Below are 26,977 nucleotides of genomic sequence, written 5' to 3' on the forward strand. Positions count from 1 at the left end.
GTTTTGATCAGCAATAGCGGCCTTCTTCCTTTACACACAGGTGTTCGGAGCATGATAGATAGCTAATTAGCACAGGTGGTCCATCAGTCTTCTGTCTGTCTTCCGTAAACATGCGTTGTGACATGGAAACATTGTCACGACTTCCGCCGAAGTCGGTTCCTCTCCTTGTTCGGGTGGCGCTCGGCGTCGCAGGTCTTCTAGCCATCATCAATCTACTTTTCATTTTCCATTTGTTTTGTCTTGTCTTCTCACACACCTGGTCTCAATTTCCCTCATTACATGTTGTGTATTTAACCCTCTGTTCCCCCCATGTCTTTGTGCAGAATTGTTTGTTGTAAGTGCTTGTGCACATGTTTACTGGTGCGCGTCGGGTTTTTTGTGCCCATATTCTGTTGTATTTTTTTGCCGTTGTTTTTTTTGGATTAAACTGCTCCGGCTACTACCTAGTTCTGCTCTCCTGCGTCTGACTTCCCTGCCATCAGTTACGCACCCCTTTACAGATATGACAGTGTGGGAACACTAACCCTAACCCTATAAAAGGTGTGTATCAATTTAACCGTTTGTTTTTTGAAAATGATTTATCGCTGATATAAAAGATAAGGTCCTTATGCTTCCAAAAACATATCGCAAGCGATGCGTGTTCATGATCAGACCGAGCATCAGGGCTCATAGCCCTTTCCTGCAGTCAATGACCAAAAGTGCCCTCTTTGGCCTCATGGTTGAAATGTTATTAATATTTTTCATAATTTTATCATTAATAAAGACGATTTTTTTTTTAACAATGTGTGCAAGGTGTATACTTTTGTTTCAAAGTAGATTTGTTTAACAATACCAATAATCCCCCTGTCTGACCCTGATTTAGCCCACTGCATTAAAAGGTTAACAAAACTACCCTGTACAGATTGCAGGCTAGCTGTCAAGTTGCAGGTTGTAAGGTAAATGGGAAACTTTACTTGGAACTTGGAAGTTTTAAATGCTTACATGTTACCTAAATCTTACAAAGTGCAATGAAATACTTTGAGGTTATGAACAGAACCCCAATTATTGTATTTACTTTGAATCGTAACCTAATTATAAGGGTGCTCAGTGTCCAACAAATAATGGTCTATTGAATGTGTAGGCAATATTGAATCTAATAATTAAGGTACAAGGAATGAAAGGAGGGTACAGTACAAGTACAATAGCAGTGCAGTGGATTAGCGCAGTTTCGCGGGGGTAATTTTGGGGGGGGGGGTAAAACAGCTAGACTGAACAAAAATAGAAATGCAACATGTAAAGTGTTGTTCCTATGTTTCATGAGCTGAAATAATAGATCCCAGAAATGTTCCATATGCACAAAAATATTATTTATCTCAAATGTTGTGCACAAACTCCAATCCAAAATTAAATCTAGCCTCCTTCACTCATGCTGCCAAACATACCCTCGTAAAACTGACTATCCTACCAATCCTTGACTTCGGTGAAGTCATTTACAAAATAGCCTCCAACACTCTACTCAGCAAATTGGATGCAGTCTATCACAGTGCCATCTGTTTTGTCACCAAAGCCCCATATACTACCCACCACTGCGACCTATATGCTCTCGTTTGCTGGTCCTCGCTACATATTTATCGCCAAACCCACTGGTTCCAGGTCGTCTACAAGTCTGTTAGGTAAAGCCCCGCCTTATCTCAGCTCACTGGTCACCATAGCAACACCCACCCGTAGCACACGCTCCAGCAGGTATATTTCACTAAATCAGCACCTTCTTTGGCCGCCTTTCCTTTCAGTTCTCTGCTGCCAATGACTGGAAGGAATTGCAAAAATTACTGAAGCTGGAGACATATCTCCCTCACTAACTTTAAGCGTCAGGTGTCAGAGCAGCTTACCGATCGCTGCAGCTGTACACAGCCCATCTGTAAATAGTCCATCCAACCAAATATCTACCTCATCCCCATATTTGTTTTTGTCTTTCTGCTCTTTTGCACACCAGTATTCTCTACTTGCACATCCTCACCTGCACATATCACTCCAGTGTAAATTGCTAAACTGTAATTACTTCGCCACTATTGGCCTATTTATTGCCTTACCTCCTTAGTTCATTTTGCACACACTGTAAACAGATTTTTCTATTGTGTTATTGGCTGTACGTTTGTTTATCCCATGTGTAACTCTGTGTTGTTTTTGTCACACTGCTTTGCTTTGTCTTGGCCAGATCGCAGTTGTAAATGAGAACTTGTTCTCAACTGGCCTACCTGGTTAAATAAAGGTGAAATAAAATAAATACATAAATTCTACTATTACAACTTTCAAGAGTAAGTTGAAAGCCGGAATGAGTTCTACATATTTTTTAATACAATATTATTATTTGTTTACATTTTTTTTGGGGGGGGGGGGGGGACAACCAAGCCCACCTTAGGTGCACACCACACAGTTTGGGAACCACTGCTCTAGAGGGGCGATTCAGGGTCAAACATAACTTAATTTGTACAGCAAATTATACTGAATTGGATTCAATTTGCCTTAGTGCACAGCATAGCCTCTGTTTGACATTTCATCATATCGCTCAGTGAAATTATTATTAATGCATATTTCACAGAGGGACCTACAGGAAAATAATTGCAGCACCAACATGGCTAAATAAAGCGAACATTTGTAATTACATGACTAAAAAAATATTTTTCATTTCTACTTCTCATTTTACATTCATGTTGTTCTTTTTGAGCAATTATTTGTTGATTTTTGATTGTCTCAGAAAGGCCTACAGTTGCAAGTATCTTTGATAGTTTGTGCTCTGACCAGTGTCTGTCAGTAGCTTTGTTCAACTTGACATTGGAATTACACCAGGAAAATTGGGTTGGAAAGATGATGATCCTAAAATAGTCCATTTAAAATGATTGCAGAGGCAATAACACATGAGTCCAATAAATACTGTACAAAGGAAGCTGATGAGTATGTGATATGATTTTTTTATAGCCTAATGTCCACCCACCAATATTCAGACTGTTATTCTGTTCCTTTCTCTCTCAGTTCACAATGTCAAGACTGCGTGTCTGCAGGCATATAAGATTCATTTTTCGTTGTTTCTCCTGTGTGCTGTAAATGCTAATTGACTCCTCTCTTGGCCATTCATATATCTTTCACTGACTTGACTTCACAGTAGAGGGTGATACAGACATATCCCACTACCTGTGGATAGTGTGTCTTTTGACATTTTCCTGTGAACTCAGGGCTGAGGTGCAGAGCAAGCTCCACTTAGACCAGGACTATCCATGTGAGGTGGTGGGGAGCTGGAATACCTGGTACGGGGACCAAGACCAAGCTGGTAAGTAGTGACAGAAACAGTCAATTCAGGTGTCAGTGCAATTTCAAATGAGGCAGTGAAATCTCATGAAACCCTAATCTTAACATTATCCAATGTTTTCTTTTAATGTAATCGAAAGTTATCTTATGTTAACCCTGATCTAATATTAGTAGTTATCACATACCTTTTCGTGGCTATAGGCGGACCTGTTGTACAGTGATGACACTCAATTTTCTCTCTAGTCAAGCTTGGTCTAAATAGTTTGGCCAATGCAACAGTGACACCTGCTGGTTTGGTGTTACAGTGCACCTATGCGGTATTCAGCAGGCTACCCTGCATTGAACACAACTAAATTGAACAATAATCAAGTAGGGGTTTAAAAAATATATTTTAACAAATACTTCTATTTGGATAAACCAATACCACAATGTATCATTCAAAATACATATCAAGTGATATCAAATATAACTTTTTGTAAGAGTATCCTGTCATTGTTTTACAATCTGGACACATACCATAGTAAATTCAAATCCGGGACACTCAAATTAGTTAGATAAGTTATGTTTGGTATGGTATGTAAGTAATTTGTGGATGTCTATCATCGATTTCGTATATGTTATGAATAACAATTTGTATGATATGTTACAATTACAAGTTGCCTGATATGTTACAAATTGCAATTCGTTCAATATGTTACGAATTTGCAATACATATGATATGTTCCGAATTACAATTTGTTGGAGCTAACGTTAGCTAGATGGCTAACGCTAATGTTAGCTAGGTGCTTAACGTTACTTAGGCTGGTGGTTAGGGTTAAGGGAAGGGTTAGCTAGCATGCTAAGTAGTTTCAGAATAGCTAAAAAGTAGTAAGTAGTTGCAAAGTTGCCCGTGATGAGTATCGAACACAGAACTTTTGGGTTGCTAGACGTTCGTGTTATACGATAAAACCAAATATCCACCCTCCCTCCCTCTAGCTTTTGACTTAAGTTACCTTCATTCTAATGTAACCATACCAAACTTAACATATCATACTAGAGGGGTTGAGTTAAATGCGGAAGACACATTTCAGTTGAATACATTCAGTTGGACAACTGACTAGGTGCCCCCCTTTCCCCTAATTTGACTGTCCCGGATTTTAATTTACTATGTTATGTCTATGATGAACTTCATACAGGTCTCCTACCTGTGAGAAGAACCCTCCAACTGCCTCGTCATTCTCCTGTCTGTATTTGATCGTCCGTGCCTTAGCAAGATTATTAATAAATACAGTTAATATTGGACAAATTTGACATGCTAGTGAAACATTTACTGGTTAGGTATTGTGTACATAAATTACATGCATTTTGATAAACTGCACCTGTATTTCAAACAAAGAGTAGTTGAGGTCTCATCAAAGTCTTACCAATGATTCCCTCATTCGATCATTGTTCCAGGCTGAAATAGAGACACACAACAATGACATCATTAGAGATGATGATACTAAAGTATGAAGACAGACAGAGATTTGAACTTCATAACCACCTGTGGCCTTTATACACTGAATGCAACAGCATCAGATTCACACACCATACTCATTGACAGTCAGGCACTGCAATCCAAACATACAGTACTGTAAACAATGGAGTGTGAGGCAGGCCTACATATGCATTACATACACAGTTAAGTCAGACCTGTTGGTTTTGTTTGAAGATAGATGTTTATCTTTTTGGGTATGTTCTCTATGACCATAGATTGTATATGTCTCTGGGTATCCTCAGGTATAATCATGTTTCATGTCTCTGGAGGAACTAGGGACTAACGTTCTAGATAGAATGAAACATGATTACACAGGACAGTGACTTACCTTGAGTTTGTATGAGCTCATTTTGTATATTTGGTTCATGCCAGGACTTACCTTGAGTTTGTATGAATGTATCTTTTATATGTTCGGTCCCAGTCTGGGTGATGGCTCGTTCCAGAAACTCTCCTTCTGGAACTCCAGATACTCCTTCAAAGAGTTACATAATGTTTGAGATTTAGGAATTAGTCTACCAAAGTTGCCACTTCGGCCAGTAGGACAATGCTTTTAACAGAAAACACTACCTGGTCTTATAGGCTAGGCAGGCTGATGATGGTAGTGGCAATGTAGATAATATATTTTACATTTACATTTAAGTCATTTAGCAGACACTCTTATCCAGAGCAACTTACAGTAGTGAATGCATACATTTTCATTTCATTTCATGCATTTTTTTGTACTGGCCCCCCGTGGGAATCAAACCCACAACCCTGGCGTTTCACACACCATGCTGGCGTTACAAACACCATGCTCTACCAACTGAGCCACAGGGAAGCTATATACACTGCTCAAAAAAATAAAGGTAACACTTAAACAACACAATGTAACTCCAAGTCAATCACACTTCTGTGAAATCAAACTGTCCACTTAGGAAGCAACACTGATTGACAATAAATTCCACATGATGTTGTGCAAATGGAATAGACAACAGGTGGAAATTATAGGCAATTAGCAAGACACCCCCAATAAAGGAGTGGTTCTGCAGGTGGGGACCACAGACCACTTCTCAGTTCCTATGCTTCCTGGCTGATGTTTTGGTCACTTTTGAATGCTGGCGGTGCTTTCACTCTAGTGGTAGCATGAGACGGAGTCTACAACCCACACAAGTGGCCCAGGTAGTGCAGCTCATCCAGGATGGCACATCAATGCGAGCTGTGGCAAGAAGGTTTGCTGTGTCTGTCAGCTTAGTATCCAGAGCATGGAGGCGCTACCAGGAGACAGGCCAGTACATCAGGAGACATGGAGGAGGCCGTAGGAGGGCAACAACCCAGCAGCAGGACCGCTACCTCCGCCTTTGTGCAAGGAGGAGCAGGAGGAGCACTGCCAGAGCCCTGCAAAATGACCTCCAGCAGGCCACAAATGTGCATGTGTCTGCTCAAACGGTCAGAAACAGACTCCATGAGGGTGGTATGAGGGCCCGACGTCCACAGGTGGGGGTTGTGCTTACAGCCCAACACCGTGCAGGACATTTGGCATTTGCCAGAGAACACCAAGATTGGCAATTTCGCCACTGGCGCCCTGTGCTCTTCACAGATGAAAGCAGGTTCACACTGAGCACGTGACAGACGTGACAGAGTCTGGAGACGCCGTGGAGAACGTTCTGCTGCCTGCAACATCCTCCAGCATGACCGGTTTGGCGGTGGGTCAGTCATGGTGTGGGGTGGCATTTCTTTGGGGGGGCCGCACAGCCCTCCATGTGCTCGCCAGAGGTAGCCTGACTGCCATTAGGTACCGAGATGAGATCCTCAGACCCCTTGTGAGACCATATGCTGGTGCGGTTGGCCCTGGGTTCCTCCTAATGCAAGATAATGCTAGACCTCATGTGGCTGGAGTGTGTGAGCAGTTCCTGCAAGAGGAAGGCATTGATGCTATGGACTGGGCCGCCCGTTCCCCAGACCTGAATCCAATTGAGCACATCTGGGACATCCTGTCTCGCTCCATCCACCAATGCCACGTTGCACCACAGACTGTCCAGGAGTTGGCGGATGCTTTAGTCCAGGTCTGGGAGGAGATCCCTCAGGAGACCATCCGCCACCTCATCAGGAGCATGCCCAGGCGTTGTAGGGAGGTCATACAGGCACGTGGAGGCCACACACACTACTGAGCCTCATTTTGACTTGTTTTAAGGACATTACATCAAAGTTGGATCAGCCTGTAGTGTGGTTTTCCACTTTAATTTTGAGTGTGACTCCAAATCCAGACCTCCATGGGTTGATAAATTGGATTTCCATTGATTATTTTTGTGTGATTTTGTTGTCAGCACATTCAACTATGTAAAGAAAAAAGTATTTAATATGATTATTTCTTTCATTCAGATCTAGGATGTGTTGTTTAAGTGTTCCCTTTATTTTTTTGAGCAGTATATATATATATATATATATATATATATATATATATATATATATATATATATATATATCAAATCAATTGAAAAGAAAAGATTGTGCACATAGCTGGACTACTTTTCTTATTTACTGTAGATGGTTGATGAAGCAATGGACTCACATTTTCTCACATCATTCACATAAAAAATAAGAAAAGATGCTGTGCTTTATCATGACATTAAGTTATCAAAACGCTGACAGATATGTTCATACTTATCCATGTGTACTAATATCTCTGTATGTCATTTGTTAATCTCTTCAGCTTATAAAGACCTCCAGTCCAGAGACGAGACCAGAAACACTTTCTTGCTGAAGGAGGGATGGGATTCTAGTGTGTATTACACAGGTAGGAGAGAACACACACACATCTCAGAATTATTTTTATTTTTATTTAGTTAACCAGGTAGGCTAGTTGAGAACAAGTTCTCATTTACAACTGCGACCTGGCCAAGATAAAGCACAGCAGTGCGACACAAACAACAACACAGAATTACACATGGAATAAACAAACATACAGTCAATAATACAATAGAGAACGTCTATATACAGTGTGTGCAAATGAGGTAGGATAAGGGGGGCGAGGCAATAAATAGGCCATAGTGGCGAAATTATTACAGTATGGCAAATTAAACACTGGGGTGATATATGTACAGAAGATGAGTGTGCAACTAGCGGTACTGGGGTGCAAAGAAGCTAAATAAATAACAATATGGGGATGAGGTAGTTGGATGGGCTATTTACAGGTTGGCTATGTACAGGTGCAGTGATCTGTGAGCTGCTCTGACAGCTGGTGCTTAAAGCTAGTGAGGGAGATATGAGTCTCCAGCTTCAGTGATTTTTGCAGTTCGTTCCAGTCATTGGCAGCAGAGAACTGGAAGGAAAGGTGGCCGAAGGAGGAATTGGCTTTGGGGGTGACCAGTGAAATATACCTGCTGGAGCGCGTGCTGCGGGTGGGTGCTGCTATGGTGACCAGTGAGCTGAGATAAGGCGGGGCTTTACCTAGCAACGACTTATAGATGACCTGGAGCCAGTGGGTTTGGCGATGGATATGAAGAGAGTGCCAGCCAACGAGAGCATACAGGTCGCAGTGGTGGGTAGTATATGGGGCTTTGGTGACAAAACGGATGGCACTGTGATAGACTGCATCTAATTTGCTGAGTAGAGTGTTGGAGGCTATTTTGTAAATGACATCGCCGAAGTCAAGGATCAAGGATAGTCAGTTTTACTAGGGTATGTTTGGCAGCATGAGTGAAGGATGCTTTGTTGCGAAATAGGAAGCCGATTCTAGATTTCATTTTGGATTGGAGATGCTTAATATGAGTCCGGAAGGAGAGTTTACAGTCTAACCACACACCTAGGTATTTGTAGTTGTCCACATATTCTAGGTCAGAACCTTCCAAAGTAGTGATGCTGGACGGGTGGGTAGGTCCGGGCAGCGATCGGTTGAAGAGCATGCCTTTAGTTTTGCTTGCATTTTAGAGCAGTTGGAGGCCACGGAAGGAGAGTTGTATGGCATTGAAGCTCGTCTGGAGGTTAGTTAACACAGTGTCCAAAGAAGGGACAGAAGTATACAGAATGGTGTCGTCTGCATAGAGGTGGATCAGAGAATCACCAGCAGCAAGAGCGACATCATTGATGTATACAGAGAAAAGAGTCGGCCCGAGGATTGAACCCTGTGGCACCCCCATAGAGACTGCCAGAGGTCCAGACAACAGGCCCTCCGATTTGACACACTGAACTCTGTCAGAGAAGTAGTTGGTGAACCAGGCTAGGCAGTCATTTGAGAAACAAAGGCTGTTGAGTCTGCCGATAAGAATGTGGTAATTGACAGAGTCGAAAGCCTTGGCCAAGTTGATGAATACAGCTGCACAGTATTGTCTCCTATCGATGGCAGTTATGATATTGTTTAGGTCCTTGAGCATGGCTGAGGTGCACCCATGACCAGCTCAGGCAATGAGGCAGTGATCGCTGAGATCCTGGTTGAAGACAGCAGAGGTGTATTTGGAGGGCAGGTTGGTTAACTATGAGAGTGCCCGTGTTTACGGATTTGGGGTTGTACCTGGTGGGTTCATTGATAATTTGTGTGAGATTGTGCTCAAGCTTAGATTGTTTAGGTCACCTAGCAGCACGAGCACTGAAGATAGATGGGGGGCAATCAATTCGCATATGGTGTCCAGGGCACAGCTGGGGGCAGAATGTGGTCTATAGCAAGCGGCAATGGTAAGAGACTTGTTTCTGGAGAGGTGGATTTTTAAAAGTAGAAGCTCAAATTGTTTGGGCACAGACCTGGATAGTAAGACAGAACTCTGCAGGCTATCCCTGCAGTAGATTGCAACTCTGCCCCCTTTGGCAGTTCTATGTTGTCGGAAAATGTTATAGTTAGGGATGGAAATTTCAGGGGTTTTGGGGGTCTTCCTAAGCCAGGATTCAGACACGACTAGGACATCCGGGTTGGCAGAGTGTGCTAGGGCAGTGAATAAAACAAACTTAGGGAGGAGGCTTCTAATGTTAACATGCATGAATCCAAGGCTTTTTCTTTTACAGAAGTCAACAAATGAGAGCGCCTGGGGAATGGGAGTGGAGCTAGGCACTGCGGGGCCTGGATTAACCTCCACATCACCAGAGGAACAGAGGAGGAGTAGAATAAGGGTACGGCTAAAGGCTAAAAGAACTGGTCGTCTAGTACTTTCAGAACAGAGAGTAAAAGGAGCAGATTTATGGGCACGGTAGAATAGATTCAAGGCATAATATACAGACAGGGGTATGGTAGGATGTGAATACAGTGGAGGTAAACCTGTGCATAGGGTGACAATGAAAGAGATATTGTCTCTAGAAATATAATTTAAACCAGATGATGTCACCGCATGTGTGGGAGGTGGAACTAAAGTGTTAACCTGTTGGGGCTAGGGGGCAGTATTTACACGGCCGGATAAAAAACGTACCTGATTTAATCTGGTTACTAATCCTACCCAGTAACTAGAATATGCATATACCCTAAAGTTTCTAAAACTGTTTGAATGGTGTCTGTGAGTATAACAGAACTCATTTGGCAGGCAAAAACCTGAGAGATTCCTTTACAGGAAGTGGCCTGTCTGACCATTTATTTGCTTTATGTGACATCTCTTCCAAAAACTGAGGATCTCTGCTGTTACGTGACACTTCCCACGTCTCCAATGGGCTCTCAGAGCCCGGGAAAAACCTGAATGACGTAATTCAAAGCCCTGGCTGAAACACACGAGCGCTTTTGCTAAGTGGTCTATCAGCAGACAAAAGGCTTAGGCGCGTGCACTGCCCGCCTCCGCCTTTCTGTTTTTCCCTCTATTTACAGACAGGCAGATTCCCGGTCGGAATATTATCGCTTTTCTACGAGATAAATTGCATAAAAATTGATTTTAAATAGCGGTTGACATGCTTCGAAGTACGGTAATGGAATATTTAGAATTTTTTTGTTACGTTATGCGCCATGCGCACGACCGTGATTTACCATTCTGATAGTGTCTAGAACGCACGAACAAAACGTCGCTGATGGAACATAACGATGGATTATTTGGGACCAAACCTACATTTGTTATTGAAGTAGAAGTCCTGGGAGTGTATTCTGACGAAGAACAGGAAAGGTAAGACCATTTTTCTTATAGTAAATATGATTTTGATGAAGGCTAAACTTGCCGGGTGTCTAAATAGCTAGCCCGTGATGGCTGGGCTATGTACTTAGAATATTGCAAAATGTGCTTCATCCGAAAAGCTATTTTAAAATCGGACATATCGAGTGCATAGAGGAGTTCTGTATCTATAATTCTTAAAATAATTGTTATGCTTTTTGTGAACGTTTATCGTGAGTAATTTAGTAAATTGTTAGTAAATTCCCCGGAAGTTTGCGGGGGGTATGCTTTTTCTGAACGTCACATGCTAATGTAAAAAGCTGTTTTTTGATATAAATATGAACTTGATTGAACAGACATGCATGTATTGTATAACATAATGTCCTAGGATTGTCATCTGATGAAGATCATCAAAGGTTAGTGCTGCATTTAGCTGTGATTTGGGTTTTTGTGACATTATATGCTAGCTTGAAAAATGGGTGTCTGATTATTTCTGGCTGGGTACTCTGCTGACATAATCTAATGTTTTGCTTTCGTTGTAAAGCCTTTTTGAAATCGGACAGTGTGGTTAGATTAACGAGAGTCTTGTCTTTAAATAGCTGTAAAATAGTCATATGTTTGAGAAATTGAAGTAATAGCATTTCAAAGGTTTTGAAAATCGCGCCACAGGATTCAACTGGCTGTTACGTAGGTGGGACGATTTGGTGCCACCTAGCCCAGAGAGGTTAACTAAGTCGTATTGAGCAGGGCTAGAGGCTCTACAGTGAAATAAGGCAATAATTACTAACCAAAACAGCAATGGACAAGGCCTATTGACGTTAGGGAGAGGCATGCGTATCCGAGTGATCATAGGAGTCCAGTGAGTGGCTTCAGGCAGCTAGCGGTCCGGGGCTAGCAAGCTAGCAGAAGGGCCTTTGAGGGACGTCGCGACGGAGGAGCCAGTTGAGAGACCCCCTTGGGCGAATCACGTCGGTAGTCCAGTTGTGATGGGTCGGTGGGGGTCCAGGCCAGTCGGCAAAATAGGTATTGAAGCCCAAGGAGTGGCTGATGGACCTCTACGGCTAACCGGGAGATGGGCTTTGCAGTTGGGCCTAGCAAGGCTAGATCCAGGCTAATTGGTTCTTGCTTCGGGACAGAGACATTAGCCAGGAGTGGCCACTCGGATAGCAGCTAGCTAGCTGCGGTGATCCAGGTGGGGGAAGAAAAAAAGGTTCAGAGCTTGAGGTAGGAATCCGGAGATGTGGAGAAAAATAAGTCCGATTTGCTCTGGTTTGAGTCGCGCTGTGCAGACTGGCGAGAGTTGTCCATGCTAAAGGTAGCTGATGACCGCTAGCAGTGGCTAGCTGACTACTAACTAGTAGCTAGTTAGCTGGCTAGCTGCTGTTGGAATGACAGGCTTGTGGGCAGTTAGTAAGTTAGTATTAATGTTAGTCATATAGGGCATACATGTAAATTGCTTCCGTCTGTTAGGATTAGGGTTGCAAAGCTACCGGTAATTTACCAAATTTAACATGATCTAGGTAATCTATGGCAGTCTATGGTCACTTTGTATTGTATTTTAATAACTTTTAATAAAATGTATTCATATGTAGTATAACAATGTTTATATCTGTGTCCATATTGTCCATTCATTTCTAGTAGATAGACCATATGGTTCAAGAGAAAATAGCCGAATTAATGAAAAAGGCATCTAATCAGTAATGGCATTATTTTATCTATAACTCTGCCACTAGTTTGGCCCCAAAACATTTACAACAAAGACATACGGACATAGTAAAATCAATAAAAGTGTATAAAACAAATAAAGGACATTTCATGCTGAAACCCTCATATTAAACACCAGTGATATTCACTAAATTGTGATAATGTTTTATAGCTTTGTCATTCTATTTTTTATTTTAAAATCATCTTATTAGATTGCTTTATATACTGTATATATTACATGTGATAAGGCCACACAGAGGGCCAGAGATAATTACAGACATCTGTGATAATTTGAAGTACGCAAAAAGGCCACTAGATGCCATCTGATAAGATTCCATATATTCCTTGAAAGTTACCAAAATTATGGCAATTTACTGGTAAACTTAGAAAGTTTACAGTAATATACCCTCCCTTTGCAACCCTAGTTAGGCTAGACCAGAAATAAATGCATGCTTCAGATCAGACTGTGACTGACTGTGACCTCTGATCATCATTTCAGACCCTTTTTATTTCATGATCATGTAATACTTTGTCTTGACATATAGAGTATAGGCTGCAACTGTCTTGTAAAGACAGACATAGCTTGATGTTAAGTCAAGGGGTATGAATACTTTCTGAAGGCACTGTACACACACACTTTCACATTCACCAGTCCTCATGCTGCTGTAGGAGGACGGGCCCATTGTAATGGCTGTAATAGAATAGATGGAACGGAGTCAAACGTGGTTTCCATGTGTTCGATACTATTCCATTCATCCCATTCCAGCCATTACAATGAGCCCATTTGAACATGGATTATTAGAGGTTATGTAATATGTTTTTATTGATTGTGTGTTTTGTCTTGTGCTAAATTATTTCATGTTCATCTATTAATCAACATTTGTTATGCATATTATTTGACCTGTGAATTTATTAAATATATGGAAACATGCTTTTGCAGTGATGGTATTGCAGACCCTGCCCCAGTATCTGTGCATTGGAGATGTGGATATGAGATGCCTCCTCTCTAATGCCCAGGAAGCTCTGATTCAAACTCCCATTAAACAGCTCTGCAAGCGTTATAATGTCAAAATACGTTTGTTACTCACAAAATATGGAGTTTCGCTGAGCAATTATCTTCATTTGCTCCCATTAAGGCCTGTATGTACTTCCAAAAAAGGTGTAAATAAAAATGTAGAAGTAACCGAAAAAATGTCTATTCAGCACCTCCATTCACTCATTACTGCCACACACAGGTTGGTTGTCTACAACAGCTCAATACATTGGAAGTGCCAAAGAGGCCTTTTTATGGTTACTTGTACATTTTTATTTAGACCTTTTTTGGAAATACATCGGAGGTAACGGGAGTAAATGAAAGTTCAGTGAAACTCAATATTTGTTGAGTAAAGAACATATTTTGACATTGTAATGCTTTCAGAGCTGTCAAATTTGAGTTTGAATCGGAGCTTCCATCTCACTCATTGTCAACATCTCAAACACACAGATACTGGCTCAAACACACAGATACTGGGGCATGCAGACCCGAAGTTGCAAGCACTGTTCACTGTTCTAGAATTGTAAATGTTTTGGGGTTATGGATGTGATAAATAGGCTACTATGAATATCAGATACGCCTATATTATATCTGTCACGTTTATTCATTTTATAATATATTATCTTCCTCTGTAGCTTTAAGACCAGGGGGGCGTGTTATTATATGAGGCCGTGTCTTTTATTTGAATATAGAGTAGTTGAGTTGAGTGGAGTCGGATTGCGTAGCATGTTTTTCTCTTTATCGGTGACTGACTGATGCAAGACACAGTCCATCTAAACTACGGGCGTTTGTAATCCAAGGGAGTTAAATAACACAGTCAACATTAATTCATTAACTTTTTATTGGATCGTGCCTGGAACTAGAAAATCATTCAGACAGATTCAGGCAGGATTGCGCTATTCAGAACCATGGATTTACACATTCTGGATCACAGACTGCGAGTGACCAGCATTTGCAAAAATGGGCTGGTGAATTTCACTCACCCTCTGATCAAACTCATATTTCTGCGGAAAAGAACAAGGTAAGATTATTTGTGTGAAGAGATCTGTTCATTTGAAGCCGTCCGCGATCCCAAAACGTGCAAAAAAGTATAATAATTAAAAAAACATTGCCAGGTCGGTGTTGTTGGCAGACTAACCGTTGATCATGACTCTGTGCCATTAGGCTACATTAAACATAAGGGTAATTGGAAGAAGGCATCTTCTGTAGGATAAGTTTCGAGATCCCTGACGCTCGGTCTGAACATTCTTATACATGGCTTGCGGTACGGTTTTGCAAACATAAGGACCTTTCATATCAGCGATATATATTTTTTTAAAGGTATAATTTATACACACCTTGATAGGGTTAGTGATCCCACCTGGCCATATCTACTTCCATGTTACAGCGCTTGTTTATAGAAGACAAGAGGGTCCTAACACCTGTGTGTGAATTTAACTCTGGAAGTGTACTATAGTTTAATCGGATGGAGGCACCCATAGCTGTATAGATTTGTGTTACACTTTACTGTAGCAGTTTAACTTTTTTTATTTGAAGGATTCTTTATTGCAGATGAAAGATAAGGGCCATATGTTTCGAAAGCCTTTACACATGCGATAATTAGTTAACGTCTCAAAACGTTAAGACACAACGGCAGGATTGTAGTTCACATCAGGCAGTCCTGGGCTAAGGTAATGGCTGAGAACTGTAGGGAGAAAGCAAAATGCCGCCTAGAGTTTTCGAGAGGTAATGGCAGACAGACATGCTAACTTGGACCTGCTTGGACATGCACATATTTAGCAGATGTTATTGCGGGTGTAGCGAAATGCTTGTGTTACTAGCTCCAACATTGCAGTAGTATATAGGGTTGCAAAGGTTCGGAAACTTTCCGGTAAATTTCCTGAAATTTTCCACTTGGAAATTAAGCATGGTAATTTTGGTTATTTTGCTTAAACTCATCTAAAAAGTTAGCTTATAACAGTGAACCTTTTTGTGGGATACACAAGGCAATTCTTGGTCTTGTGGCATATTTTGGTTAAACTATCCCCAATTCAATGGAATTGCAAGCCTCTGCATGCACAGTGCATTCTTCCATCACATGTGCAGTGCATTCTTCCATCACATGTACAGCTGATTCTCAAGATCTTGCACACTAATGAGATGCTATTGAGCCCACACCACCACACTGTCTGAGCCAAGGACTACATGCTTTCTGGTAAGTTTTAAAAACATTTTTATTTATTTTGTACAATACTGGGTGGGGTGAATATATTTTATATGACAATTTTTTGTTAACCTCTCTAGGGTAGGGGGCAGTATTTTCACATCCGGATAAAAAAACTTACCCGATTTTAATCTGGTTATTACTACTGCCCAGAAACGATTTTGTCCCACATACCTTAGAGAGGTTAACTAGTAAATAGTAGCATACAGCAAAGTGTTTAAATAATTTCTGACACGTTAACAATTTCTGCTAGTTCGTTTTTGCTACGATGTGTGTTTTAGCTTGCATGAGCCTGCTAACTGAGGAGTGTTAATTCACCTGTTTCCATACATGTTTCATTTTAAAACATTTATCTTACAAATGAGTTGTTTAACCACACTGCTTAACTATTTATCTGTACATGGGTTTGTATTTTTTTTTAAATATACTCATTTTTCCCTAATCTTTACAGGAAAATGCCACGGGCACTATCTGATGTGTGGAGACATTTCACTGCAGCTAATATAGAAAGAAAAGCTGTGTACATTTGCAAATACTGTGCCAAATCTTATGCGAAGAATGAAACAAAGATGCAGAATCATCTGGCCAAGTGCATAAAGTTCCCTCAGCGTTCACAACAAGCATCCTCTGACAGAAGTCCCTCTATTTCTATTTGAGGTGAAAATGATGAATCGGACACCTTATCGATCGCAACAGCTCATGGTCCTCCTGTAATCAGAAGTTTTTTTGACTCAATGGAGGAACGTAGTCAGAGAAATTCTGATGAATGTCTTGCTCAAGCTGTTTATGCAACTAGTTCACCTCTGATGCTCACAGACAATGTGTATTGGAAGACATTTCTGAATGTTCTTCGCCCAGCATGCACAAGAGCACAGACACAAGGGACAACAGACACACCGGTCTCTATGTTGCAGATGCGCTTAAGGCAGTCATCAATGACCTTGGACCATAGAAGGTATTTGCGTTGGTGACAGACAATGCTGCGAACATGAAGGCTGCTTGGTCTAAAGTAGAGGAGTCCTACCCTCACATCAAACCCATTGGCTGTGCTGCTCATGCATTGAATCTGCTCCTCAAGGACATCATGGCACTGAAAACAATGGATACGCTCTACTAGAGAGCCAAGGAAATGGTTAGGTATGTGAAGGGTCATCAAGTTATAGCAGCAATCTACCTCACCAAGCAAAGTGAGAAGAATAAGAACACCACATTGAAGCTGTCCAGCAACATCCGTTGGGGTGGTATTGTCATCATGTTTGAGTCTCCTGGAGGGGAAGGAGTCTCCAAGAAATGGCCATATCACAGTCTGCCGATATGGACAGCACCATCAAGAGGAGTCTCCTGGATGATGTATTTTGGGAGAGAGTGGTAAGCAGCCTGAAACTCCTGAAACCTATAGCAGCAGCCATTGTACAGATTGAGGTAGACAATGCCATCCTGTCTGATGTTCAGTCTCTGCTTGCAGATGTAAGAGAGGAAACCCGTACTGTCCTGCCGACTTCACTGTTGCTCCGAGCAGAGGAAACTGCAGTTCTGAAATACATCCAGAAGCGTGAAGACTTCTGCCTGAAGCCCATACACGCCACAGCATACATGTTGGACCCCAAGTATGCTGGCAAGAGCATCCTGTCTGGTGTAGAGATCAACAAGGCCTATGGTGTCATCACTACCGTGTCTCGCCACCTTGGCCTGGATGAGGGCAAGGTTCTTGGCAGTCTGGCAAAGTACACTTCCAAGCAAGGGATGGAGGTGCAATATGGCAGTTGTGCCAACATATCTCATCAGCCACCTGGTGGAATGGACTTTGTGGATCTGAGGCTCTTTTTCCTGTTGCCTCCATCATCCTCCAAATCCCACCAACATCAGCTGCCTCAGAGTGCAACTGGTCCTTGTTTGTGAACACATACACCAAAGCGTGCAACAGGCTGATCAATACAATGGTTGAGAAATTGGTGGCCATCTGGAAAAATGTGAGGCTTTTTGAGCCTGACAACGAGCTATCTTCAACAAGGTTGGAAAGTGACAGTGAAGATGAGGCCTCAGTCTGATGTTCAAGAGGTGGACATTGAGGAGGTCCAGGGAGAAAACTTGGAAGCCTGAGAGGAAGACAACCAAAGCTTTAGTTTCTAGACTATCATTTTACAGATGTATGTTGAAAATGTTTTTGGGAGATGCGATGGATCATTGGGGATCATTCAATATTCCCTTTTGTTGTTCACTGAAATCATCCCATGTAAAGAGTCAACTCATTTTATTAAAGTTCAATTCATAACTAAATTGTTTTACATTTATTTTGGAAGTATTTAATCATTTGCAATTATGTCTACTTATGATAAGGTAAAAAGTTTGTTTCTGTCTCCATATGATATGGTAAATATATCCAATGCAAAAAAATCTACATTTTAAATGGTATTAATTTGCATATTTCCGTAAATTCCCACGGAAAGTTTCCGCCTCTGAATATTCCCCAAAATGTGCAACCCTAGTAGTATCTAACAGTGCTGTAGTATCTATAAACGATTCACAACAATATACACATCTAAAAGAATGGAATTAAGAAATATATAAATAGTAGATCGAGCAATGTCGGCGTGGCATTGACTAAAGTAGAATAGAGGACAGTATATACATATGAGATGAGTAACGCAGTATGCAAACATTATTTAAACATTATTAAGGTGACTAGTGTTCCATTATTAATGTGGTAAGTGATTCCAAGTCTATGTATATAGGGCAGCAGCCTCTAAGGTGCAGGGTTGCATAACAGGGTGGAAGCTGACTAGTGATGGCTATTTAACAGTCTGATGGCCTTAAGATGGAAGCTGTTTTTCAGTCTCTCGGTCCCTGTACCGACCTCGCCTTCTGGATGATAACAGGGTGAACAGGCAGTGGATCGGGTGGTTGATGTCCTTGTTGATCTTTTTGGCCTTCCTGTGACATTGGGTGCTGTAGGTGTCCTGGAAGGCAGGTAATTTTACCCGGTGACGCGTTGGGCAGACCGCACCACCTTTTGAAGAGCCCTGCGGTTGCGGGGGGTGCAGTTGCCGCACCAGGCGGTGATACAGCATGCTCTCAATTGTGCATCTGTAAAGGTTTGTCAGGGTTTCAGTGGCCAAGGCAAATTTCTTCAGCCTCCTTAGGTTGAAGAGGCACTGTTGCGCCTTCACCACACTGTGTGGGTGGACCATTTCAGATTGTCAGTGATGTGTATGCCAAGGAAGCTTTTCACCTTCTCCACTGCGGTCCTGTCGATGTGGGTAGGGGCGTGCTCCCTCTGCTGTTTCCTGAGGTCCACGATCAGCTCCTTAGTTTTGTTGACGTTGAGTGAGAGGTTATTTTCCTGGCACAACTCTCCCAGGGCCCTCACCACCTCCCTGTAGGCTGTCTCGTCATTGTTGGTAATCAGGCCAACTGTGTCATCTGCAAACTTGATGATTGAGTTAAGGTGTGCGTGGCAACGCAGTTATGGGTGAACAGGGAATACAGGAGGAGGCTGAGCACGCACACATGTGGGGCCCCTGTGTAGAGGATCAGTGAAGTAGAGGGGTTGTTTCCTTCCTTCACCACCAGGGGGTGGCCCGTCAGGAAGTCCAGGACCCAGTTGCACAGGGCGGGGTTCAGACCCAGGGCCCCGAGCTTAATGATGAGCTTGGAGGGTACTATGGTGTTGAATGCTGAGCTATAGTCAATAAACGGCATTCTTACATAGGTATTCCTCATGTCCAGATGGGATAGGGCAGTGTGCAGTGCGATGGCTATTGTATCTATTGGGACGGTATGCAAATTGAAGTGGGTCTAGGGTGTCAGGTAAGATAGAGTTGATATGATCCTTAACTAGCCTCTTAAAGTACTTCCTGATGACAAGTGAATGATACGGGGCGATAGTCATTTAGCTCAATTAACTTTGCTTTCTTGTGTACAGGAACAATGGTGGACATCTTGAAGCAAGTTGGGAGAGATTGTATATGTCCGTAAACACTCCAGCCAGCTCGTCTGTGCATGCTCTGAGGATGCCATTTGGGCCGGCAGCCTTGCGAGTGTTAACACACTTAAACATCTTACTCACGTTGGCCACGGAGAAGGAGAGCCCACAGTCCTTGGTAGTGGGCCGTGTCGGTAGCACTGTGTTATCCTCAAAGTGGGCGAAGAAGGTGTTTAGCTTGTCCGGAAACAAAACGTCGGTGTCTGTGACGTGGCTGGTTTTCCCTTTGTAGTCCGTGATTGTCTGTACACCCTGCCACATGCGTCTTGTGTCTGAGCCGTTGAATTGCAACTCCACTTTGTCTCTGTACTGACGTTTTGCCTGTTTGATTGCCTTACAGTAGGAATAACTACTGTTTTTGTATTTGGCCAGATTTCCAGTCACCTTGCCATGGTTAAGTGCGGTGGTTCGCGCTTTCAGTTTTGCGCGAATGCTGCCATCTAACCACAGTTGCTGGTTTGGGTAGGTTTTAATCGTCAGTTTGTACAACATCGCCTAAACACTTCCTGATGAACTCAGTCACCGGATCCGTGTATTCGTCGAAGTGATTCTCAGAGGCTACCCACAATATATCCGAGTCCGCGTGATCAAAAGATTCTTGAAGCGTGGATTCCGATGGGTCAGACCAGCGTTGACTTGACCTTAGCACAGGTACTTCCTGTTTGAGTTTCTGCTTATAGGAAGGGAAATTGTGCAATCATGTCATATTTGGACTAGATGCAAAACAAGGTTGGAATGTTATTTTTGTCTTCAACAAAATACAATAATTATATATTAAACATCTGAAATTGCACTTTGGCTGTATTAGACTTTAGAATTGCTTTGGGGGCATACTTATGCACTGTTCTGCCTAACTTATGGATATTCTCTCACAGGACAGAACTGTGTAGAGTTTGCACAAATATTAATGTCTTAGCGCTTATTGCAGGACTTTGACTGTGGGAAATCACATTTCCAGTCAGTCTAATGTGTGTATTAGACATTCATATTTCACTGTATTAGCATATAAAATATTAGCGTCTTAGGTATAGGCTGCCTAATTGGTTCAAATAAATGCCAACAAACAAAATAATACAATCAGCTGTTGGATACAGATAGCCTTTGGGTAATGTGATTAGCTCATCCACAAGACTCACCCTATATAGCCACCCACACTTCACTTTCCCTGTTCAGGTGTCTGTTCTCACATAATATGATGGTGAAAGCACTTTACTTTCAATGGGACCTAATCACTTCTCCAAGGCTCCTGTCCTGACTTGACTGTATCCTAAAGACAAAGGCAGCTCTATGGAAGTATTCAGCTTTAACGACTGAATATAGTAGTTCAGCTTTTAAAGTGCCCTGAATGAATGGCGGCTGCAGTGGCAATTTTCTGCTGAGCCCTGCCTTTTATTCTGTAATTGTTAATGACTTGGCCTGGCTTGCATATGCATCAGCCAGGAAAAAAGGATTAAACATCTGGCGTTTACTACAGTGAGTTCCAAAGGTATTGGGACAGTGACACAATTTTGTTTGTTTTGGCTCTGTACTCAGCACTTTAGGTTTGTAATGATACAGCTTTAATTTGAGGGTATTTTCATCCATATTGGGTGAACTGTTTTAGAAATTACTGCACTTTTTGTACATAGTCCCTTCATTTTAGGGGACCAAAAGTATTGGGACAAATTCACTTGTGTATTAAAGTAGTCAAAAGTTTGGTATTTGTTCTCGTATTCCTAGCACGCAATGTAGAGTCACAAGTTTGATGTAGTCATTGCGTCCTAGGAATATGGGACCAAATACCAAACTTTTGACTACTTTAATACACAAGTGAATTTGTCCCAATACTTTTGGTCCCCTAATATGGAGGGACTATGTACAAAAAGTGCTGTAATAAAAAGATAACCCAATAAGGATGAAAATACCCTAAAATGAAAACTGACAGTCTGCACTTTGACCTCATATAGTCATTGTATCATTTCAAATCCAAAGTCCTGGAGTACAGAGCCAAAACAACAACTCAATTGTCACTGTCCCAATACGTTTGGAGTTCACTGTATATACAGTTGAAGTCGGAAGTTCACATTCATCTTAGCCAAATACATTTAAACTCAGTTTTTCACAATTACTGACATTTTAATCCTAATAAAAATTCCCTGTCTTAGGTCAGTTAGGATCACCACTTTTATTTTAAAGAATGTGAAATGTCAGAATAATAGTAGAGAGAATGATTTATATATTTCAGCTTCTATTTCTTTCATCACATTCCCAGTGGGTCATAAGTTTACATACACTCAATTAGTATTTGGTAGCATTACCTTTAAATTGTTTAACTTGGGTCAAACGTTTTGGGTAGCCTTCCACAAGCTTACCATAATAAATTGGGTGAATTTGGCCATTTCCTCCTGACAGAGCTGGTGTAACTGAGTTAGGTTTGTAGGCCTCCTTGTTCTCACACCTTTCTTCAGTTCTGCCCACACATTTTCTATGGGATTAAGGTCAGGGCTTTGTGATACCTTGACTTTGTTGTCCTTAAGCCATTTTGCCACAAATTTGGAAGTATGCTTGGGGTCATTGTCCATTTGGAAGACCCATTTGCGACCAAGCTTTAACTTCCTGACTGACGTCTTGAGATGCTGCTTCATTATATCCACATCATTTTCCTACCTCATGATGCCATCTATTTTGTGAAATGCAACAGTCCCTCCTGCAGCAAAGCACCCCCACAACATGATGCTGTGCATCACGTTTGGGATGGGGTTCTTCGGCTTGCAAGCCTCCCCCTTTTTCCTCCAAACATAATGGTCATTATGGCCAAACGGTTCTATTTTTGTTTCATCAGACTAGTGGACATTTCTCCAAAAAGTACAATCTTTTTCCCTAATGTGCAGTTGCAAACTGTAGTCTGGCTTTTTTTATGGTGGTTTTGGAGCAGTGGCTTCTTCCTTGCTGAGCGGCCTTTCAGATTATGTCGATATAGGACTCGTTTTACTATGGATATAGATACTTTTGTACCTGTTTCCTCCAGCATCTTCACAAGGTCCTTTGCTGCTGTTCTGGGATGGATTTGCACTTTTCGCACCAAAGTACGTTCATCTCTAGGAGACAGAACGCGTCTCCTTCCTGAGCGGTATGACGGCTGCATGGTCCCATGGTGTTTATACTTGCGTACTATTGTTTGTACAGCTGAACGTGGTACCTTCAGGTGTTTGGAAATTGCTCCCAAGGATGAACCAGACTTGTGGAGGTCTACAATTTTTTTTCTGAGGTCTTGGCTGATTTTGATTTTCCCATGTCAAGCAAAGAGGCATTGAGTTTGAAGGTAGGCCTTGAAATACATCCACAGGTAAACCTCCAATTGACTCAAATGATGTCAATTGACTCAAATGATGTCAATTAGCCTATCAGAAGCTTCTAAAGCCATTTTATGGAATTTTCTAAACTGTTTAAAGGCACAGTCAACTCAGTGTATGTAAACTTCTGACCCACTGGAATTATGATACAATGAATTATAATTGTATCCGTTAACTAGGCAAGTCGGTTAAGAACAAATTCTTATACAATGACAGCCTAGGAACGGTGGGTTAACTTCCTTGTTCAGGGGCAGAACGACAGATTTTTACTTTGTCAGCTCGGGGATTCGATCTAGCAACCTTTCGGTTACTGGCCCAACGCTCTAACCACTAGGCTACCTGCTGCCCCATATGGTCTGATATACCGCGGGTGTCAGCCAGTCAGTACTCAGGGCACGAACCACCTAGTTTATAATGTGGTGGTAGTCGTGTACTTATACCAGACGTGTAAATGAGGCTCAACGTACACAGTAGGCTTACATACTGTAGTTTGCCTGTCTTTAAATGGGAAGAAATGCCATCCATGCCAATTGGGAGAAGGCAGTTTAAAAGGTTATTTATAGGCCAGATCTCACTTTATGTGAGGTCCAAGCAGCACTACCGGCTGTCTTCAAGGACTTGCTTATCATAAAAGTTTTATAGATCAGTCCAGGAACTTCAGTGTACCAGCTTAGGCACCATACTCTTCTGGCAAGCGTCATCAATGTTAGATTTGGCTTTTGCCCCTTGACTACCTTCTGACAACCAATTCTGCCGCATGATGACCTTTTTTTAGATGTTTAGACATGTATACAGCGGATATATTGCTCAATAATACATTCTAAAGGAGTTTATCAGCGACTCCCTCCATTGAGTCAGTAGTAGGCTATTCATTGTACCTGTAGACATATTGCTATGGGTACACTACATGACAGTACATCTAGGGCGTTGGCCTAGAATGTGGTGAATCCAAAAAAAAATATCGGAATGCAATAGAATTGCCATGGCCTAGCCTGCAGTAGCCGTTTTAGGGACTCTGGCTGTGTTTTTGTCTTTGTTGTCATGCTTTGTATTTATGTCATATTGCCCTATCATTCTGTTGTCTCCTGACCTTGATGTTTTCCTGTTTTTGGAGTGGGGGTCAGGCCATGTGGAGAAGGGGGGGGGGGGTTTATGCTGAATTGTTTAGACTAGAGTTACCATGTTACCATGAATGCATTTGGGGAACATATCAACAAACCCTAATGTAAACAATGTTCTTTTTTGAACAGCCTCATAATTGCATTAGGTTTTAGAGTTCCTCCTATTACAGGCCTCTAGCTGCCATTTAATTAGTCCTATAGTAGGCTACCCAAGAAAGGGCACAAAATCGCCAAAAGCAAACAACAAGGAGGTAGGCTAACCAACCACTCAGAAGTCATCACCATGCATAGAAAGAAAGAAAGCAAAGCTTAAGTAGCCTGTCTGACAGTCTCTTCAGTAGCACAATTCTCATTCAGCATTGCTATTCTAGAAAAGCCATATGAGTGTGTGTGCTCAGCAATAATTAGCTAGTAAATGTGTCTTTATTAAGCCTTATCAGTTCTTTCTCTATTTAAAGTTATGTTTGAGGCCTTACTTTTTTCTATTCTTCTGGTGAAAATTGGCACCGCTAGCCTACATAAGGGTTTGAAGAAAAGCTTAAGGAGGAGGATGCAGTATCTCTCACTCTCAGCTGAGAGTCTGCTACAGTGTTGAACTATGATGGCTGTGTGTGCGTGGAGATGGTGGAAAAAGTCCCCACCATCATACTTGAGTAAAAGTAAAGGTACCTTAATAGAAAATGACTCAAGTAAGTCACCAAGTAAAATTATACTTGAGCAAAAGTATTTGGTTTAAAATATACTTAAGTATCAAAAGTAAAAGTATAAATCATTTTAAAATCCTTATATTAAGCAAACCAGATGGCACCATTTTCTTGTTTTTTATTTTATTTATGGAAAGGCACATTAACATTCAGACATAATTAACAAACAAAGCATGTGTGTTTAGTGAGTCCGCCAGATCAGAGGAACCAGGGATGTTTGGTTGATACGTGTGTGAATTTGACTATTTTCCTGTCCTGCTAAGCATTAAAAATGTAATGAGTACTTTTGGGCGTCAAGGAAAATGTTTGGAGTAAAAAGTACAATATTTTCTTAAGGAATGTAGTGAAGTAAAATTAGTCAAATTATAAATGGTAATGTACAGATACCAAAAAACTAGTTAAGTAAAAATACTTTTAAGTACTTTGTGTGTGTGTGTGTGCGCGCGCACGCACACTGTTAGCCTATGTTGCTACTGTGTTAATCTATGAAGGCCGTGTGTGTGTGTGTGTGTGCACACTGTACAGTGTTAGACTATGTTTCTGCCTTCCCTATAAATACTGCCGATTCCGTGTAAAAGTCAACCTGAGCATGCACAAGTAAGGTTAGTCATTTCCAAATGAAAGCATTTTCATAATTACCCATAAGGTCTATATGTTGGAGTTCAGTTTAAGTAGGAAGTTGCATGCATTTTGACCATTTACAGAGTAGGTGGCCAAGTCTCAAAGGCTTTTCAGTCAATCATATGTCATGGCTTTTAGAAAGGGCTCAGTGTGCTTGTTTTTCCACTAAGCTGTCCCCCAGTATTTGTTATGAAGATGAGATATTAATGAAGCAATACAGATCAAATAAAAGTGTCTTGAGTTTTGTTTGCGTGTTCTGCAGCCTTGTAAAGATAGGGGGGTGACTGGTACAGACAAAGTAACATCCACAACATTTTTTAGGAACATCTGATCATCTTAGACGTTTCTCGGTTACGCTAACTTTCGTCAAGGTTTTGTGTGGTCTATAATTGGTTTCTTTTCAGTGTCAGTATCCTTTTCCAGCATTATGATATCCGTAACATAACAGTTGTGGATGTGATGGATATTGATGGATCATATTTTGGCTTTAGAAGCTTCTGCATTCACCACATGTTGTGTGCTTATTCTTCAGAATTTCACTAGTGTGCTAGCTAAGATTCTCTTGGAAAATATATGCTGAAATGCATTTGTCATATGGCAGTACTGTTTAAAAAAAAATAATAATAATGTTTTAGAAGTGATTTTTGATAATCTGTGAATAGGGCTGGGAATTGCAAGGGATTTCACAATATTATTTTCACGATACTTGGGTGCCGATACGATATGTATTGCTCACTATATGTCTGCTGAAGAGCGAGCATGAGAACACATTTTGATCAGTAACCACATTTTCATGCAAGTAAAGTCATACCGTATACAAAAAAAAAAAATGACAACGGCTGTGGTAGAAACAGGACGTTCGGTACAATTCTGTGTATTGTACCAAGTGTATAGGCTCTATCACATCCGGCCGTGATTGGAAGTCCCATAGGGCGGCGCACAATTGGCCCAGCGTTGTCCGGGTTTGGCCCACGGTAGGCCGTCATTGTAAATAAGGATTTTGATCTTAACTGACTTGCCTAATTAAATTTAAAAAAGAAATGCCGACAAATAATTAGTTAATTCGACACAGTGGGATGTTTTTGTTTCGGTAAAATGTATTATGCCAGAAATTGCAGTAGAAGCGCCTTTATGCGCAAATGCTGATATAATAACCCTCATATCGAAGCAAACTTGGAGTCACGCGATATGTTGTGTGTGTGGTCCTCCCACTACGACTCGGAGAACTATATAGTTTATTAGGTACAGATGAAGTAAGTTATTATTAACTTCACAGGGTGTTGAAAGTGCACGCTATAAGCTTAATGTTCCTTCCCAATAGATATAGATTTTTATTTGGCATATGAAAACTTAAGTGAAAAATTACATTTTGTAATGCACCACATTTTCTCTTCAAGTCAGTTTGGTGTAAACGCACTACTGCAGGGAAAATGCTAATATTTTCTTTATG

The 26,977-nt window shown here is 41.4% G+C and overlaps 1 protein-coding gene across 1 annotated transcript in view; it reads left to right on the forward strand.

Annotated features, from left to right (window-relative positions):
- Window positions 1–14,281: 14,281 nt before the first annotated feature.
- castor1 (cytosolic arginine sensor for mTORC1 subunit 1) overlaps window positions 14,282–26,977 on the forward strand; it is a 38,551-nt gene continuing 25,855 nt past the window's right edge. The window contains exon 1 of the mRNA XM_029716325.1: window positions 14,282–14,585. Within this exon, the coding sequence (XP_029572185.1) occupies window positions 14,473–14,585 (113 nt within the window). The 5' untranslated portion in view covers window positions 14,282–14,472. The remainder of the gene's footprint in view (window positions 14,586–26,977) is intronic.

The sequence above is a fragment of the Salmo trutta genome, chromosome 27, assembly GCF_901001165.1.
Source record: "Salmo trutta chromosome 27, fSalTru1.1, whole genome shotgun sequence".
Lineage (NCBI taxonomy): Eukaryota > Metazoa > Chordata > Actinopteri > Salmoniformes > Salmonidae > Salmo > Salmo trutta.